General features: G+C 39.0%; 2 protein-coding genes across 4 annotated transcripts in view; one reads left to right on the top strand and one right to left on the bottom strand.

The window, feature by feature from the left end:
- RNF2 (ring finger protein 2) overlaps positions 1-10,943 on the bottom strand; it is a 32,274-nt gene extending 21,331 nt beyond the window's left edge. The window contains exon 1 of one of the 3 annotated variants that reach the window (XM_019738109.3): positions 10,800-10,943. The gene's annotated coding sequence lies outside the window, so the exon portion shown is untranslated. Of the gene's footprint in view, positions 1-9,976; positions 10,023-10,570; positions 10,590-10,799 lie in introns of those variants that run through there. The other 2 variants (XM_088801633.1, XM_088801632.1) reach the window with 2 other exon arrangements.
- Positions 10,944-11,216: 273 nt separating this feature from the next.
- Positions 11,217-18,076, top strand: part of NIBAN1 (niban apoptosis regulator 1) — a 167,894-nt gene continuing 161,034 nt past the window's right edge. Inside the window, exon 1 of the mRNA XM_019738093.3 lies at positions 11,217-11,522. Within this exon, the coding sequence (XP_019593652.3) occupies positions 11,486-11,522 (37 nt within the window). The 5' untranslated portion in view covers positions 11,217-11,485. The remainder of the gene's footprint in view (positions 11,523-18,076) is intronic.

The following is an 18,076-nucleotide window of genomic DNA, read 5'->3' as shown; positions in this document are numbered from 1 at the left end:
CCTAGAGTCTCCAGAAAAAAACACAGGCCTGCCAACACCTTGGTTTTACTCCCTTTAAACCTCTACTTTTGGACTTCTGACTGTCCAAACAGTAAAATAAGCGTGTGTTGTTTTTAAGGCACTATGTTGTGGGTAATTTATTACAGCAGCAATAGGAAACTAATACACCAGCTGAACCAAAATTATCAAGAGAAAGCCAATGGCAGAATGGGAGAAGGTGGAAAAAAAATAAAATAAACTTCAGTTTATTTGCCCAATGGAGTCTTGTCTTCTGCCAAAAGAAAATTAAGTGCACCCACAGGAAAGTATCTTCCTCTAAAGAAGTTCTCCAGTTTGGCTGCATACAGGATCACCTGGAGAGCTTGGACACAATTCTGGTAACAGGTCCCATTTCAGACCAACCGAATCATTATTTCCAGTATGGTGAGAAAGTCAGCCAGATGGTGTTTGTGTGCAGTAAGGGTTGAGAACCCACTCTTCTACATAAAGATCACTTTTTAGTGACTTAAGGAAACTCCTGGCATTTCCAAATACTATTAAGTTCCTAAATTGTCCCCCAATAAATATTTGATTCACCATTCATTCATTCATCCAGTCACTGGTTTAGTGTATGGTTCGCTAACTTTAGCTTTGACAGTAAGTTACCCTAGGTAAGAAGCTGACTAGGCCAAATCCTAATCGCAAAATTACTGGATCAAAAAGTAGGTGTTTTTTTTTCTTTCATTATGACAAATACTGCTAAAATTGCTATACCAACTTACCCTTCTACCAATTTTTTTTTTTTTAAATCATGCCCACTCTGATAGGTGGGAAATTATATTTCACTGCTGTTTTAATTTGCAAGGCTTCAATCATCTTTTCACACCTTTATTGGCCATTTTTTGGTCGATCACTTATTCATATTTATTTCCATTAGTTTTTTTAAAAGTTAATTTGGAAGAAATTTTCCTGTTAAGGAAACAGACCTTTTGCCTGTCATGAGTGTTAAACATTTTTCTCCAGTTTGTTGTCTTTGTCTTTGACTTCTTTAAGCCACAGATTTTATTTTTTACATATTTTTAATGTATCTACCTTTTCCTCTATGGTTTCTTTGGAAAGCTCATCCACACTATAAAATCCATCACCCACCCGTACTTTCTTTTAATACACTCAGAATTTCACTTTTTACACTTAAGAGATTGGTATCTGCCCCCACCACCACCACCAACAACGTAACTGGTAATTGTCCCATCATCATTTAGGTTAGGTCATCTCTTCTCCACTGATGAAGTTACCACACTATCTTCTAACTCATAAAAAGAGAAAGAAATTATACATGTGAATACATGTTTATGTAATATGTGTGTATATGAAAAACTCTAAAATACAAGCTTAACACACTAACTTCTTACACTATCAACAATAAAGGTGCTGCGTGACTCAGGTATAACTGTACCGTTTACAAATTCCTTATAAGGTTATGAAATATGTAAATAAGCATTAGGCACACTGTCTCATTCTTTCCCTTTGCAAAAGCAACACAACTGTCAGCACATTGCCTGTTCCTCAAAAGCAGTGATCAGTCAAGTGCCCTCTATCAGTTTTTCCCCACGTTCGTACTCAGCCTTGCAAAATACCTGTTGCCACTAGGTGGAGACAACTTGTTAACAGGAATACTGGTTACTGAAATAGCCACAAATTTTCTACAAATATATTTGAATGCTAAACTCTGCTTCAAAATTTGTGGGTTAACTAAGGCTAATTAATCACTTTAGCTGAGGATCCAGTTTCTTTATTTGTAAATTTAAGAATTTATATTAATTATACTAAACAGCCCTCTTAGCTCTGATGTTTTGTGGATGAAAAGCTTGCTTAAATATCCTTACCAGTACAATGCGTAAAGACAGTCCTCTCCTCCTGAGCTAAGAAGGTATTCTAGCTTTAGCAGCTTCTTTCAACTTGACTACTTCTACTAACCAGAACCAGTCACGTCCTCTCATCTTCTCAAAGCAGGTCAAAAGAGGCATGTTGTGTATTAAAGGTCGCACACCTCGCATTCCAAGTCACAGCCAAGGACTTCTGCACTTTTTTTCCTGTCTTCAAGAAAACTGCTGATATCATACTTCTCCACGTCCATTTGGCTTGTTTGCATATATATTTTAAACAATCAGCTAGCTATAGAAGTTCCTCTGAACTGGTGGTATCTTCCTCTGAACTGGTGAACTTGGTGCTACAGGCTGTGCATCTGGGGGGGTGTTTGTTCTCTGGTGTTATTTTATATTTTTTGCCCCATTTGGTCAAAACATTCCATTTCTTGTTGATTTCCTGAATTGTAATTGCCTCTCTGACAAGACATTCCTTACACTGGTACTTTACTCCCGGTTCTCAGCTGCCAGTCTAGATTTTGTCACTTCTAAGGCTGTCTCAACCTCTGCTTGCCTAAGGGATTTCCAGTCTACTGCTTCATTCCATTATTTGAATCTAGTGACCCACTGCCAAATTACTGACTCACTAGTAGTGTAGACCTCAGACTTTGGCATAATCTAGGCTCTCGGTCCTGAAACACACACAAACTCTATACCACAAACTAACCACATTTTTCGAGAGGGACTCCTTTTTATTCTCCCAGTGCCCTAAAACCAAGAGACACAAAGACGATGATAATTTCCTGGGCAGAGCAGAAAAATTCTGAGTTCCTAAGTAGAGTGAGGGAGGCTACCAGCTTCATTTCACATCACCACCCAGATCACAGGAAACTAAACAAGACAGCATACTGACGTGGTACCAGTAACAAGGTTTATTGGCTGTGGACTCTATGCCATCAGAACATATGGTTGGCCCCCAATAAAAATCTACAGATTTAATGGCACAGACAGATCAGTATCTATCAAGATGTAAAATACAACATAAGGTAAAACTTAAAGATTTACAAAAGCATATCATTAATTACAAAGCTGGAAAGAGAACTCTAGTAACTACTAACTTTCAGTCCAAAGCCCCAAATGCCACGACAAAAGTTAACCTCTGAGAAGTGGTATACTAAGGTCGATGTCCTTTCCTGGGCAGAGAAATGCTCATAAATGCAGATTTCTGTCAGAAGCAGCAGAGGCACTGATAAAACACGTTAGTTTTAGCAAGGAATGACATCAGAAGTCACAGCAACATTCCCTCATGTCACTGAAAATACACACACCAACAGGGTCTACATTTCTGGCAAGGGTATAATCTTTTGAAAAATTAAATTTGTGGTGACGTAATGACACAGAAAAGAATTAGATGAAGAAAAATAAGAGACCACGGAAGGCTGATGTCTCCACATTCTCCTAGCAGAAACTGGAATAACCCTTTCAGAAAGCAGCCAGGCAATTCATTTCCAGAGACATAAAAACATTGGTATTCTTTCACCCAGTTATTCCCAGTCCTAGGAAATAATGCTATTAATAATGGGTAACATTTACAGAGTATTTACCCCTTAATATGAAATCTTGCTTAATCCTAATAAGCCTATGAAGTAGTATTATCACCCTCCTTTAATAAAGAAGAAATTGAGTCAAAATATAAATAATTAAACAGACAAACTTGTTTCAAGGTCCCACAGTAAGGGTATGCCTAAGAAGGTATGCCCTTAACCACCACACCAAACATACTATTATTACTACTACTATGATAATTATAATGACACCATCAGGGAGACACTCACTGCAACATCAACAGGAAACTTCCTCAACCATCAAAAGTAATTACTAATGCCATACACAATGACTAGGTAATACTTGTAAGGTAAAGTGATGAGAGAAACCACTCATTTTCATCTGTACTACAATTACAGCTATGTAAAAGTTCTCTAGAAGGTAACAGAGTTGTTTACACTTTGTGGGGGATGGGGTTCCCTCCATTTTCCAACTCCCATTATTGCTGTTGTTGTCATTATTATTTTAATTACCATATTATAATAAGCACAGATTTTAACAACTTTAAGACAACAACAGATAAGACTAGAGAATTAAATATGCTTCTAGTGCCCCTTTGTAACCTAGGGTAGAAAAACTACTACAATAGGGAATAGTAACAGCCAGACTGGGATTCAGGAGACCTCAATTCTCATACTGGGTTCTTAGAACAATTCCAAACGGCAAACTGATTTAATTTTTCTTCTTTTCAGGCCTTTCTTTCCTCCTGGTTTCTGCAACTCACATAAAAAGTTTAAAACTGGAAAAGCAGCTCCTGCAGTTTCAAAGGCCAGGGGGTTAGAAGCGGCATGAAAAAAAATTTTTTTTAAGGCTAGAAAGAAGTCTTACAGCTCTGATGAATCTAAAGATTGGCATAAATTTTAGGTTCACGAAAGCAGCAAAAACTTGGCACAGCTCATATATACTGGAAATCAACATGATTTTGAACAAGTCAATATATAGACCTAAACCTCTTTATCTATAAAATGAGCATGTTTTAGGTGATGTGAGATATATATACACATACATACATACACACACACACACACACACACACACACACATAATTTATTCTAAATGTCCATTAGGACAGAACTCCTTATAGCATTTAAAATACACACATTTAAATATATGTATATAAATATACATATTGCAAAAGCAAGAAAAGAAAAATAAACAAGTGGGACTACATCAAACTAAAAAGCTTCTGTGCAGCAAAGGAAACCATCAACAAAATGAAAAGGCAACCTACTGAATGGGAGAAAATCATTGCAAATTATATATATGATAAAGGGCTAATATCCAAAATATGTAAAGAACTTACACAACTCAGTAACAAAAAACAAACAATGCAATTAAGAAATGGGCAGAAAATCTGAATGGACATTTTTCCAAAGAAAACATACAGATGGCCAACAGGTACATGAAAAGATGCTCAAATCATTACTCATCAGGAAAATGCAAATCAAAACCACAATGAGATCTCACCCTACACCTGTTAGGGGGAAGGAATACTACACCATCACCAGACTTGGTAAAAATAGGGTTATCGACAACTTCTCCCACACCTCATTTCATACTAACAACTTTCTTTTAAATATGGAAACCCAAAAACTTGGAAGTACACACAAAACTAGCCCAGGATCCACACCATAAATCAATTGATGTCTCTTTCTCTCTCTCTCTTCACATACACCTCTTATATTTACAAGGTGCTTTGCTGTTTACAAACCCCCTTTTCACCTATATTACCTCTTATGTCTTTACAAATAACTTATAAGGTCATCAAGGGGTTTTTTGTTTGTTTGTTTTTTAACAGAAAACAGAAAAGCCAACATTCTTGCTAGTAGTAGTAATAGAACCAGACCTAGAAACCAAGCCTCCTGCCTTCAATTCTGAAGCTCCTTCTACTGTACCCAACACTACCGCTTCTGTAATACAGCAAAGCCTTCTATTAAACACTTGGCTGGATTCCAAGACAGCTGTCCCAGACTGAATTAGACTCTATATCGTAAACAGTATAAATAGTGAGGCTTTAATGCAATTACCGGTGTGGAGGCATACATCTTTTTAAAAGTGAAAAATCAGTTGGTTTTAAGTTAAATCAACAGAGTGTGTATGGGAAAACAAGCAAAACGCTCTTCTAAAAAGAAGTCAAATTGAAGTACTGCAGATTTGCACTTTTTACAATAGCTAATAAGGGTAGTGGTAATACGGGGTGTAGGAAAAAAGGAGACAGTGGACAACTAAAAAGAAAAATGTAAAAATAAACGGTAAGATAGTTCTAATTTTAGGAAATAAAATGAGGGAACTTCTGTCTTTTCTCTCCCCTGAGAAATACCTGAGATTTTAGAACATTAGGCTGTAATAAAAGAGGTAGAAGAGGATTTTAGTTGGCCATCAAACGGAATCCCTGCCAAAATTCCTGCCTCTGGAATACTCGTATAGCACATTAGAAATCCAAAGTCCTATTTCTAGGTCAGCTATTGCTACTATATAGTCTAAATTAACCAATTATTTTACTCTTTCAATTCTCACATCTGTAAAATCAACTAACACTCCACCAAATTATTTTCTAATGACCCTGGAAGGAGTATATGTCTGCACAGGTAATGATCAATATTTTAGTTCTCATCAGCCACTGCGAAAATAAGTATTCCATAAACATCGTCTATGTGCACAGTACTAGGCTGGGCTAAAAGTGCAGAGAATGGTTTTTATAACCCAGGTGAATAAAGCACAGAGAAATGCTTAACGATTGTGATTACACGACAAAACTGAGGCATCTCAGAAATAGCTTTCATAGGAGTTGGGCTGAACATACAGGAGTCAGAAAGAATGATGTTAGATTTGATCAAAATACAAAATAAAAAAAGGAGTCATTAAATTTAGCTAGGCAGAGAGGAGGCAAGTAGATTTCTATGTCCTTTGGGTTCCCAAAGCACACCATACATCTGTTACTGCATTTAACACATTGTACACTAGTTTGTCATCCCACTTAAGACTGTAAATTCCTCAAGGACAGAAACCTTGTTCAATTCATTGTTCTATCCCTAATCCCTAGCATAGGGTCTCGCACACAGAAGATAACCAATTAACGCTTTTTAACAGGCAAGATAAGGACAGAATTCCCTATTTAAATTATAGTATGTTAACGTAGACTATTTGTGCAGGTAATTTACTCATTGACTCTCAACGCCAAAACCACCATTCTAGACTCTGCTCTATGGAGACTGTGCAACTATATTTCATGGACGCTGCTGCCAGCAGGTTCCTTGTTAGGCTTTGCCAGCCAGTGGAGGTAGTCAATGGAGATTAGCAAAGAGGAAGAGGGGTGAAGGGGCTTCTTTCTAATTCCCAGCAGCCGCAATAGGTTCCAGCCTCCAGCTGCTTTCCATCCTCCCAGAACTAGCCCTAGCAGCCGCTGAACAACACTGACCCAGACCAATGGAACCTCTTCTCTGAGCTCTTAAGTTGATTACTGTAATGTTCTTTTCGCTCTTAACCCACCATCTAACCAACTCTCTCTGTTGCAATTCCTATTGAAGTCTCTGTTTTCTCTACATTACTAATGTACACTAATACATTATTAAACACAGTGATTCGAACTGCTCTCCTCTGAGATATCCTGCTGCTTCATTGAGGGCGAAAGTCAAGAAAGTTTGGAGCTATTCCTATAGACAAAAATCTATAAAGGATAGCTCAAAACCCTTGAAATTTCTGTCTGTTAAGTTACAGGATAGAAAAACATTTAACTTTTATGATTTAAACTATTCAACTTGGAAAACAAGAGAAAATGAAAAATATTTAAATAATGCAGGCAATGCCAAGTACACACAGCCACCTCCTTTCACCGGGGCGCATAGCCTTGAGAAATGAGATGTCAGAGCTGATGTGCCGTTCCTCAGGGGTCTGAGTTCCCACAAGCCTCTCCTAGTGTGAGCATTACACCACGCTGAATGCGATTCCTATATTTAAAAACTTTTCTGTTGTTCAACACAGTCCCTAACTGCAAACTAACTGCTTCACCTAGTCTTCAACAATACAAAGAGCAATCTGTTCCAACACTAAAGCTGAGCTGAACTTACTGGTATGTTGCTCTCCCTTCCTAAGGAATTTTCAAGTATATTTTTTTTCACTACATGTGATTTTCATTTTACACATTGACTGCAGAATCTAACCTCTTCATAAAATACAACTCCACAGAAACAAAAAGAAATCCCTCTTGCAGAAGAGCCCATAATCAACACATCTGTTGAAAACAAATAACCAAAATGTTTTGATATTTCTCATTTGGTCTGTTACTTCACTTAATAAGATGACCTCATTGGACAATTTAATCTGAAGTTAATTTCAAAATTAATTTTTCATTATTGTACTTAATAAAACGATTTTTAAAAAATGATGGCAAAATGGCAGATACGTAGAAGCAGTAAACATGCTGTTCATCCATTCCCTAAATGAAACGGGAGAAGACAAATTCAAGCAATAGGACTTGCTCAGAATTTTTAGTGATGTATATAGGAGGCTGAGCATCCAACAAGAAGTATCACGGGGCACAGACACACTACCACTTCAGCTGCCTAACATCTGTAAGACAAAACGAGAAGTGAAAAGAATTTTAAGCTTGAAAACCTGTGGGCAGTTCCCCTGGAGCTCCTCCACGGAGCATAAAACCGGATAACGGTCCCCCACCCCCTTAGCATCTATAACGTCAGGGATTCATCACTTAGCTCCTGCCTGTGAACATAGTACGAACACAAGCTTCTACTTCAGTGCCAAGTATTTCCACAGTAAGTATATCCATGTAAAATCAACCAAACTATACTCCTTACAAAAGACACCAGAGGACCCATTTGACACATTGGGTAGAAAAAGTGAAAGACTGGAGGGGGCACGGGGGTAGAAGAAGAAGGGGGAAAAAATAGAACGGCTATCTGGCCCTTCAGGGAATAGATAGGGTAAATGTTACTGTACCTTTATACCCCAAATTATATGAGGGATCTACTCAGTTAAATTTAAATAAACATTCAATAAGTTACCACAATAAAGATTTAAAAGAAATTAAGTAACTGGTGTCTGATGACAATGACAACGTATGTCTCCCCCAGCATGTGTAATAAACAATACTAATTAAAAATAGAGTGTAGATCTGTAGGCGTGCAGAATAAACATAATCTCACAGCGCTTTTCTTTTTTTTAAAAAACTGCAAACTGTGATACATTGTTTGGTTTCTCCAGATTTAATAAATGAGTCGCTACAAAATTATGAGGTTCTTTAAGTCATACTAGAAAGGCTGTCATAATTTTAATAGAACACATTTTAATGTTAACTCACGTCTCTTGCTGGAAGGAATTATGCTTCTCTGCTAATGTATAGAAATGAAACTGTCACTGAAATACTGGGTTATATATTTTTCACCAGACATATCTCTTTACTCCAACCACTGCATAACATAAACACAAATCATGAATAAATCAGATTAAAGAGAGAGACCTGACAGGACACACTGAAGGTCAGTAACAGACAAATGAAATTCCAAAGATGTTTACTGACCTGCTCAATCTTTCTATTCATACCAACCTGGCAGATAGCTGAGTGCTGCACACAAGCAGAGACAAATTTAAAAAATCTCAGTATTTTGAACGTCTACATTATGTTAGTGGTTCCAATTTGAAATTTTTCTATGCAGCACATTTAAGGACCTAAGCATATTTTTCAAATATTCAAAGGGACTAGCCTTCTCAGGCAGTTTTCCTTCATAAATTCTCCATTTCACTCCCACACCTACTATAATTAACCTAAAATGTGGACTCCACAAGGATATACCTGAAGAAAATAACTCAAATCCTTACAAAAAAGTGAGAGGCCATATTTGCTGTGCTATGTCTGGAAAATGGACTCGTATATAACTACTCATTATTTTACTAAAAAGCTACGTTCAATGCACAATCAAGATTTTTAAAGATACCTGTTGATTGCAACAAGTAGAAATTTCAGGGGAGAAGAGGAATAACCAACCAAAAGTCATATTGCTGCCATTTAAATTCTTTATAAATCAAAAGGTCAAATATTCATTTTTAAGAACGAAAATCTAACACCAATCTAAGATACTAAAATATTAAACAATACCCCAAGCCAAATTGGATAAGTATATTACCCACCAATTACACTACAAGTATTCCAGCTGATCACCTTGGAACTCCCAAAAGAAGATTATAAAATACAAATCACTCATACATCAGTTTTCAACAATTCTGTCTAAAACACGAAAACCATGTCTCAATTTTTTTTAATTTTTAAAATAAAGCACAGTACGAAAATAATGGATGCAAACCTATCCTCTTCACAGCAAATTTCTTCACACCCCTCAAGGAAACGTGACAATTTCAAATCACTTGCCCAAGTAAAGGCACACAATTCTCTAAAACTTCTGACAGCCACGCAGTCGAGACCCAAAAAGGCTTCAAGGAGATAAAATGCCAGTATGGCCTTTACGAACAAACAATCAGAAGAAACCTCAAAGTTGGAGACCAATTTTTACTACCAGTGTCTCCGGGCGCAGGGAAGCGACTTCGGTAGGAAGAAAAAGATCCTGACCACCCGAACGAGGGCTCCGCGGCGACAGCAGGTACCAGCGATCTCAGCGTCCACGAGAAGATTCAAAACGCGAAGCTTCCAGCAGAAACAAACCAAGACACCCCCTCCCCCCATCACTCCCCCGGGGCAACCTCGCGGTTTTAGAACCTGCAACAGATACTTCCGAGCAGGCAGGCGGCACTCCAGGAATGTTTTAACCAGGAGGGGCCTCCCCCCAGCCCGCAAGGAACCCCGACGCCGAGGCGCGCCTCCACACGCGAACCCCGACTCCACCAGCCCGGGGGGAAGGGGGCTGCTGGCACGAAACGCTCTGCCCCACCCCCACGGTGCAGACACGCGGCGAGGGAGGGGGGAAAACACCCGCATTCCACGCCGCTCGCCTCCGGAAAGGGGCCGCGGAGAGGCTGGGGCCCCGGCCCGGGAGGAGAGGGGGCCGCGCCGCAGCCCCGGCCTCCGCGCTGAAGTGCGCAGGGCTGGAGGTTCGCTGCGAAGGAAGGGATCCCTGAGCTTTGCCCACTGGGTGCTCCAGCCACGGACTCACCACCTCCGCCAAGACCCTCGAAGAAACGGGAACAATGAGAGCCGCCTCCCCCGCCATCCCCGCCCGGAGAGCGGCCGGGGGCGGCGACGCCATCTCCTCTCACACCCCCGCGGACACACACCCCTCCCCGGCCACCCGGCCGCCTCCAGCCGCCCGCAGCCCGGCCCAAACGCCGAGCGTCCCGGACCGCCGCTCCCGCGCCCTCCGCCTCCCCGCCCGCCTCGCTCACCGGCGCCTGCCCCAGCCCGGGACTCCGCTGGCCGCGGCTGGAGCGAGACTCAGGGACAAGCCGCCGCGGCCGCCGGCGCCGCCGCACAATATGGCGAGCCTCGGCTTCCGCAATGGAGTTCGGGAAATACAACAGGGGCCGCTCAATATTCATGAGAGACTGAGGGGAAGCCGGCTCGGCCGGCGCTGCGGGGAGGGCGGGAAGGAGCGAGCGAGCGGGAGGGCGGAGGCGCCGGACGGGGACGGGCTCGGCGTTAGAGCGCCGCCGCGCGCTGGCCTTGGAGGGGCCGCCCCGCCGCCCCGCCCCGCCGGCCGGCCCCGCCCCCCGCGCCCTCCGCGGGGCCGGCCCCGCCCCCCGCGCCCTCCGCGGGGCCGACGCAGCCCCCGGGCAACGCCCCGAGGACGGCGGCGGTACCTCGTTGGCGTCCTTCCCTCCGCCTGTGTGGTTCTGCCACTGCCTGGGCTCACCCATGATGCTTCCCAGGCCGGCTGACCGGGTTTGGGTTCCGACTGCTCCCCCGTGACTGTCTCCTGTGCTTTACACCCATCCCGCCCGGGAGGAACCCTCCTTACTCATTCACCTCTAGAACTCCACCTGCACTTCGGCACCTTGCCACCCCCGTTCTGCACACACACACTTTGCATCCTTGCAGAGTGAACCTACGACATCTAACAAGTCCAGGGCAGATGACCTTCAATTCTAGAAGTGTAGTGGCAGACATCGGTAAGTATTCTGATTGTTCTCATCAGCTCTTAGGCTCTGTCTTGCTGCTCTTTTATTCCTACCTCGTTGGCCCTCTGGTATCATCTTCTGAACTTGAGACTGTAAGAATCGATTGCATAGATGTAAACATTACCTAAAACACAACCAATTAGTCTCCCCCAAAAATACGTAAAATGTGTATAAATTAAGCTGTAAACTGAAGAAGTACAAAGAAGTTAAAGAGTTCCCCACCGTAGGATGTACTACTGGTGAGATGTTAATTTCTCTGCAAAAAATAACCAATGGGAGAATCACTCTGTAAATTACATAAATGTCTAACCACTATGTTGCGCACCTGGAACTAATATAAAATAATATTGAATGTCAATTCTAATTGAAAAGTAGATAAGTTAATTAATTAATTAAAGATAACCAATAGTACCAGGCAGTAAATGTGAAGGCAGTTGTGGTGTAAAGGAATGGACTACCCCAGGAATTGGGCAAACTATGATTATAGCCTCCAGGGTGTCTCTAACTATGGTACTTAAGTAAATTACAGAACTCCTCTGGATTTATTTTCCTTATTTGCAAAAGTGAGAGGGTCGTGTTGAATGATTCTTAGGTCCTTTCCAGCTTTTGAACTCTCTGAAATTTTACAAGCAATGCGACATAAGTGGTATAAAATTATTTAGGATTTTGGAAAAGAAAAGGATCAATTCCAGCTGGTGTGTTCAGGGATGATTCCTGAGAAGCTAGTATTTAAGTAGGACATTTAAGCTAGATGGAAAAAAAAGAGGACAAGAGTTAAAATATTAAAGACAACATATTATGTATCCTACCTAACAATCCATTAAAGTAATCAAGAGCAAAGCATTATTCTTTTTCAGTGATTTGAAAACTTTCAGCTACTATCTGTAGCTTTAAATAAGAAATTATAATTCCAATTCTACAAGCCCTTCAAGGTTAAGCTCTTCCTCCAATGTGAAAAAAAAAAATCAAAATAACAGTAATGTTTCTAATTCTCCCTTCCTGTAAGGGTCCACTTTCTAGAGGTAGTGCAGTTGCAGAAGCATCTCCTGTCTTTATTTATGATGACTGCATGTGTAATTCAGTTAAGGATGTTCATAATTCAGAACGTTTAGCTCTAGCTAAAATGCTGTGAAAATAATGATGTGTGGTTAGATTAAGACATTCAATTGATGTTGAGAAAAGTGATCGTTTGTAGAAAGCACAGGAACTTAATGGATGAAAGTTTAAATATAGTACTTAAAAAAGATTCACGGGAGAATTAGTGGCAAAATGGAAAACTTATGGGGCATCTGGATTAAATGTGATTAAAAAACTAGACCTCAGGCTAGTATCCTTAATATGAAAGACACTACTGACAAATGAATGGAACTGGTATTATCTATATTATCTCTTACTCAAAAACTTGGCATTGAGAATACTGTGGGCCTTCCTTGACTATACTAATCAGGAAAGTGTATGTTATGGTGTAGTAACAAATATCCCCCAAATCTCCATGTCTTAACACAATAAAAGTTATTGTTTGCTCATGTTTCATGCTTCATGTGGATCAGACTCACTCTATTCCAGTTACTCTAGGAACCAGATTGATAGAGGGTCCACCATCTTGGAGCTGTATCACCAAAACACAGCAACTGAGTCTCTGTGGCAAAAGAAGAAAGTAACTAAAGAATCGCATGAACTTTTCACAGCCTTGTCTTGGAAAGGAAACAAATCACTGATCACATTTCACTGACCAAAACTAGTTACATAGCGCCCCCCCCCCCCCACCGATCTGCAAGGGGACTGAGTCCTTCAACCCAGTCCTTGAACTAAATTCAGGAGAAGTGGGGATATTGATGAACAATATTAAGGTCAAAAACACAGACCCCACCAGTTATCTCCTAGATATTATGAAAATACTCCAAGAAGTTTATTCCATAACACTAGCTCTCTTGAGTAGCTTAAAGAAAAGTTATGCTTTCAAAAATAAACTGTACTTGTTATGAGTTGACTATAGTGATAATAGAATGGGCTTTCCATTTTCTTCCCCTTTGTTTTAATTGTATATTAAATCAAAGTCAAGTCCATAGTCAGCCTATTAATAGTGATTTGACATATCCAGCCTACTTTCTTTTTGCTAAGTTTTTGAACTGACGTAAGGGATGTACCTCCCTGAAAAACATTTTCTACCTACACTCTGCCCCCATGTTAAGTGTGCTAATTGAAAGTGATAATCGTATTTTAAGTAGGAAACCATCACATTAACACTACATAATACAAGTATTGTATTACAGGTAGGTGACTAGATGAACTCTAGTTAAAAAGAGTCTTTTCCCTCACAACTTCAGAAGTAGTACTCTGTTAATCACACAGTGAATTGGGCAGGCATCTCTGATCACAAAATCACCTCTACTGACTTTTTGCTATAGTAATGCTACAAAATGAAAGATTATAGTTCAGCTTAACCAACTTTGGTTGAGCATTTATTATGTGCCTACACTTTACCAAATGCTTGGAATAAAAACATTAATGTAACTTATGTAATAGTTTCTTGAGAGCAGAAATCTTGTCCATTGGTGTAGACCTAGGTAGAGACTAGCACAGTGTTTGGCACATACAGTAGATGCTCAAGGAATAGAGAATGAAAGACTGGAAATCTTTGATCCCAGTGTGTATATAAAATAGAATAGTATATATCAGCTTGGTTTGCCTCACTTTTACAACGTAAGAGCAGAAATTTCTATCAAGGTTGCATTTAGTCCCTCCAGAGACTTTCTCTATTTAGGCACTCTGTCTTAAATGAAAATTCACACCTACCTGTTCTATATCCACCATATGGATTTCTTTTCAGCTATGCTCCAAATATCTAATTGTCACCTGCTCATCTGAGATGTAGATTGCAGGCCACCAATAGATAGGCTAGGTATGTATCACAGTTTACAGAGCACTTTTATATCCATTATTTTGCCGAATCTTCAGAACAATCCTCAAAGGTATTATTCCTACTTTATAGACAAGGGAAATGTGACTTCTGTCACATTAAGCTCAAAGTGGCTGAGGCTCAAATCTAGGTCATCTGACTCCAAGTCCAGGATACTTTTCATTAAACCACATGTGCCTTCTGGCTCCGTGCTGCATACACAATTCCAGCATTTTTTTCTTCTTTCTATTTGGTAAGCAGTTTATGAGACAAACATCTCCAGAGCTTCCTCTCAGCACTAGTATTTATTCCAGTCTTTAGTGTGGTCTATTTTCAAGAAGCTAGAGGTGATGCTGAACATAACAGTATACTATGAACCTGATCCGTTGATAGAAAACCAGCAGGTTTTGTTTTTGTTTTCTTAGAAAACTTGCTTTAAGAAACAAAACAGGGGCGGTCGGTTAGCTCAGTTGGTTAGAACGTGGTGCTCTTAACAACAAGGTTGCCGGTTCGATCTCCACATGGGACACTGGGAGCTGCACCCTCCACAACTAGATTGAAACAACTATTTGACTTGGAGCTGAGGAGTCCTGGAAAAACACAAATAAATAAAAGTTTTAAAAAAATTAAAACTAAACGTTAGGTTAGAACATTGGAATATGGGATTTAATCACCATCTATCTATATATGTATAGATGTAGATATAGATATGGATATATTATTGTCAAAATGTATCTTCTACCAAAATTTTTAGTATCTTTGAGATGTGTTGTGCTTTCTTTGAAAGGGTCAAGTTCAGTAGGGATGTTGTAGAAAGGACCAAAAGGGAATTAGAATACAGTGTGGCTTCAGGAAGCAGACAACTCAAGATTTACAACCTCCTCAGCTAAAATATATATATATATATATATATATATATATATATATATATATATATATATATATATATATATAGCCACAAGCTTTAGTGAAGTTCATTTGTTTCAGCATAGTGTGTTTCTTTTTGTGGTTTTTCCCCTGATGTTTTAGTTCATTAGTCCTTTTTATATTCCCGAGACAACCCAAATAATTGGTACTGCTTTTAAGTGTTCAACTTAAAGGAGTTAAACAGATTAAATGAGATGGGCTAGTTAGACTTTTGGAGAGAACTAAACAATATTGCTATTTCCCTCCTATGGAGACTTGGAATGGTATTTTATATGTCCCAGATGTGGCCACATTCTGTCTAACATCTGTTAGTGCACTTTATTAAAATAATGAAGTAGCATGTGTTTGAAATGTCAAAAATGAATAGAAGTTTTCATTCTAATGCAGCACAAATAGCCAACTGTTTCTTTGCAGTAATAATGGAATGCATTAATGGGAGATACTGTTGTGATATCAAACTTCAAATATAAAATAAAGTGTGGTTGAATAATTCATGGCTTTCGTTTTCTAATAGGAAGAAAATTTATTCCATTCACACAAACTTTGTAGGTTTTTTCCTTTCAAATGTTTACTGCAAGAGATGAGATTTGTGCCTTGGCATTGAGCTAGGAACATCATCCTAAAAACGAACAAGGAATAGATAATTAAGATCAAAACTCAGAACTGAAATGGAAACTTCCCTGGGAAAGAAGGCTGAATGATCCTTTGGGAAGTAAGTATACAGATGAAGAGGGCAAAATATTTACAGTGAGTTACAGCTCACTTAAACTGTCTTTGTGGACATTTAAATTCTTCCCCCTTAAAACAAGTGTGGTGCTAGAATGGTTTTTGTGGGGTGAGAAAGTAAAGCGTAAAGATATCACTTATCTAACACATTTCTTGGAAATGTTTTTTTTAGTAAAGAATTTAAAAGAACTGCCAAATCCTACCCATACAAAGAAAGTTTTCTTTTATTTTAGACTACATCAAGATCCAGAAACTTTTGCAGTCTTCATCTGCTGACTCATTAGCATTTTATACTCCACAAAAGCAAACTATTTAAATATACATTGAATAACATACCAAAGTAGGTTATAATTTAGGTAAATCTGAAAACCATTCTGGTCAACGTAGAAAACAGGTTTGATGTGTTATATCCGGAAAGAGCTATTTTCTAAGGATTTTAGTCTGTCTGTAAGAAATTGTTGTTTTATCATCTTTTTAAAAAAACACGTTTCATTGATCATGCTTATAAGGTCAGAATGGACTCTGCTTCCTTAAGAATTATAAAGTCTGCCACATATGGAGCAAGGTAGGATAAAGGTAGCTACAAATGAACCTTCTTGTCATTATGCCCTGTTAGGGACAACTGGGTGGCCTAACTCACCTTGTGTCCCTCTCCAACTCTCATTCCTATTCTGATTTTATTAGTTCTTAATTAGCTCTGGAATATTATCAGTGTTCATAGTTAGTAGATTTCCAATTCCTTGACTTCTTCACGTTTACGCATCCTTAGCCTCCTGTCTGCACTCTTGGACTTCATCACATTAGCTGCCCACGTTTGACCTTTTCCTAAAATTTGAAAGACTACTATGAGCCTGAACTCAGCACAGCCATCCTTCTTCCACATGAGCCAGTTTTCAGCTATTTGCCAACCTATTCATTTCCTGACTTAGCTCTTTAATTAAGCATGGCATATTTTCACCCCAGCCTTTAGCTTGAGGCTTGACACATAGTTAAAACAAACTGGGTTACAAAAAGATGTCACAAACGTAACTCATAGACGCCATGTCCTTCATGGTACAGAAAAAGAACCATCTGTATCAACAAACACAGCAAATACAGAGCTCTTTAGTGGAAAAGAACAAAGAAGCAATGAGGTTGCTCTCTTTGGTATTGAATACTCCAGAATGATCTTCAGTCAGGAGAAGCCACGTGTTAGGAAAGTCATGTGGTATTGTTGTAGCTATCCAAAGAAGTATAATGACCAACAGGAGAATCTGTTATTGGTGGACTTCCAAGAAGAACTATACTTGGATGTTGATTTTTTAAAAATTCTGTCAAAACATACTAACATTTTATACCGAGACTAAAACTTTAAGTGATATACATTAATCTAATATTCCAACTGGAACTTGAAATTTGACTAGTTCTCAAACCATGTTTAACATCTTTCTCTCGTATTCATTTGCTTAGATTAGTAATGTGCAAGTACCGCCCGCCACTCCACCAGAGTGAAAGTAGCGTGAGTTTACCACGTCATGATTCATCTTTCAATACCAGTCATTATTCATCTTTATGTGGGTCCTAGCACTTGACACAATGTAATGTGTATATATATATATATATATATATATATATATATATGTGTGTGTTATATATGTATATATGTAATATATATGTATTTTATATATATATATATATATATGCTATATGCCTTGTTCCTAAGATACATTTGGTATCCTTTATCCATTTAAGTAATGATAATAATTCCAAATTTTAAAACGTAGTCATTAAAAATACTTATGTATTTGACAAAATACATGTATTTGACATAATATCTAGTTTAATCATACAAGAACATTTAGGCAATGCAAATTTGAAATGGTAGTTTTCTACCTACCATGTTCACACAATCATAATACTCATTGTTGGTCGATGTTTGTGAACACAGATATCACATACATTATTGATATGTATGAAAAATGACACAACCTCTTAACAGGGAAATTTGGTACTT

This window comes from Rhinolophus sinicus, chromosome 11 (genome assembly GCF_057876585.1).
Source record: "Rhinolophus sinicus isolate RSI-liver-muscle chromosome 11, RSI-T2T, whole genome shotgun sequence".
Taxonomy (NCBI): domain Eukaryota; kingdom Metazoa; phylum Chordata; class Mammalia; order Chiroptera; family Rhinolophidae; genus Rhinolophus; species Rhinolophus sinicus.
This window is presented reverse-complemented; position numbering and strand designations above follow the sequence as displayed.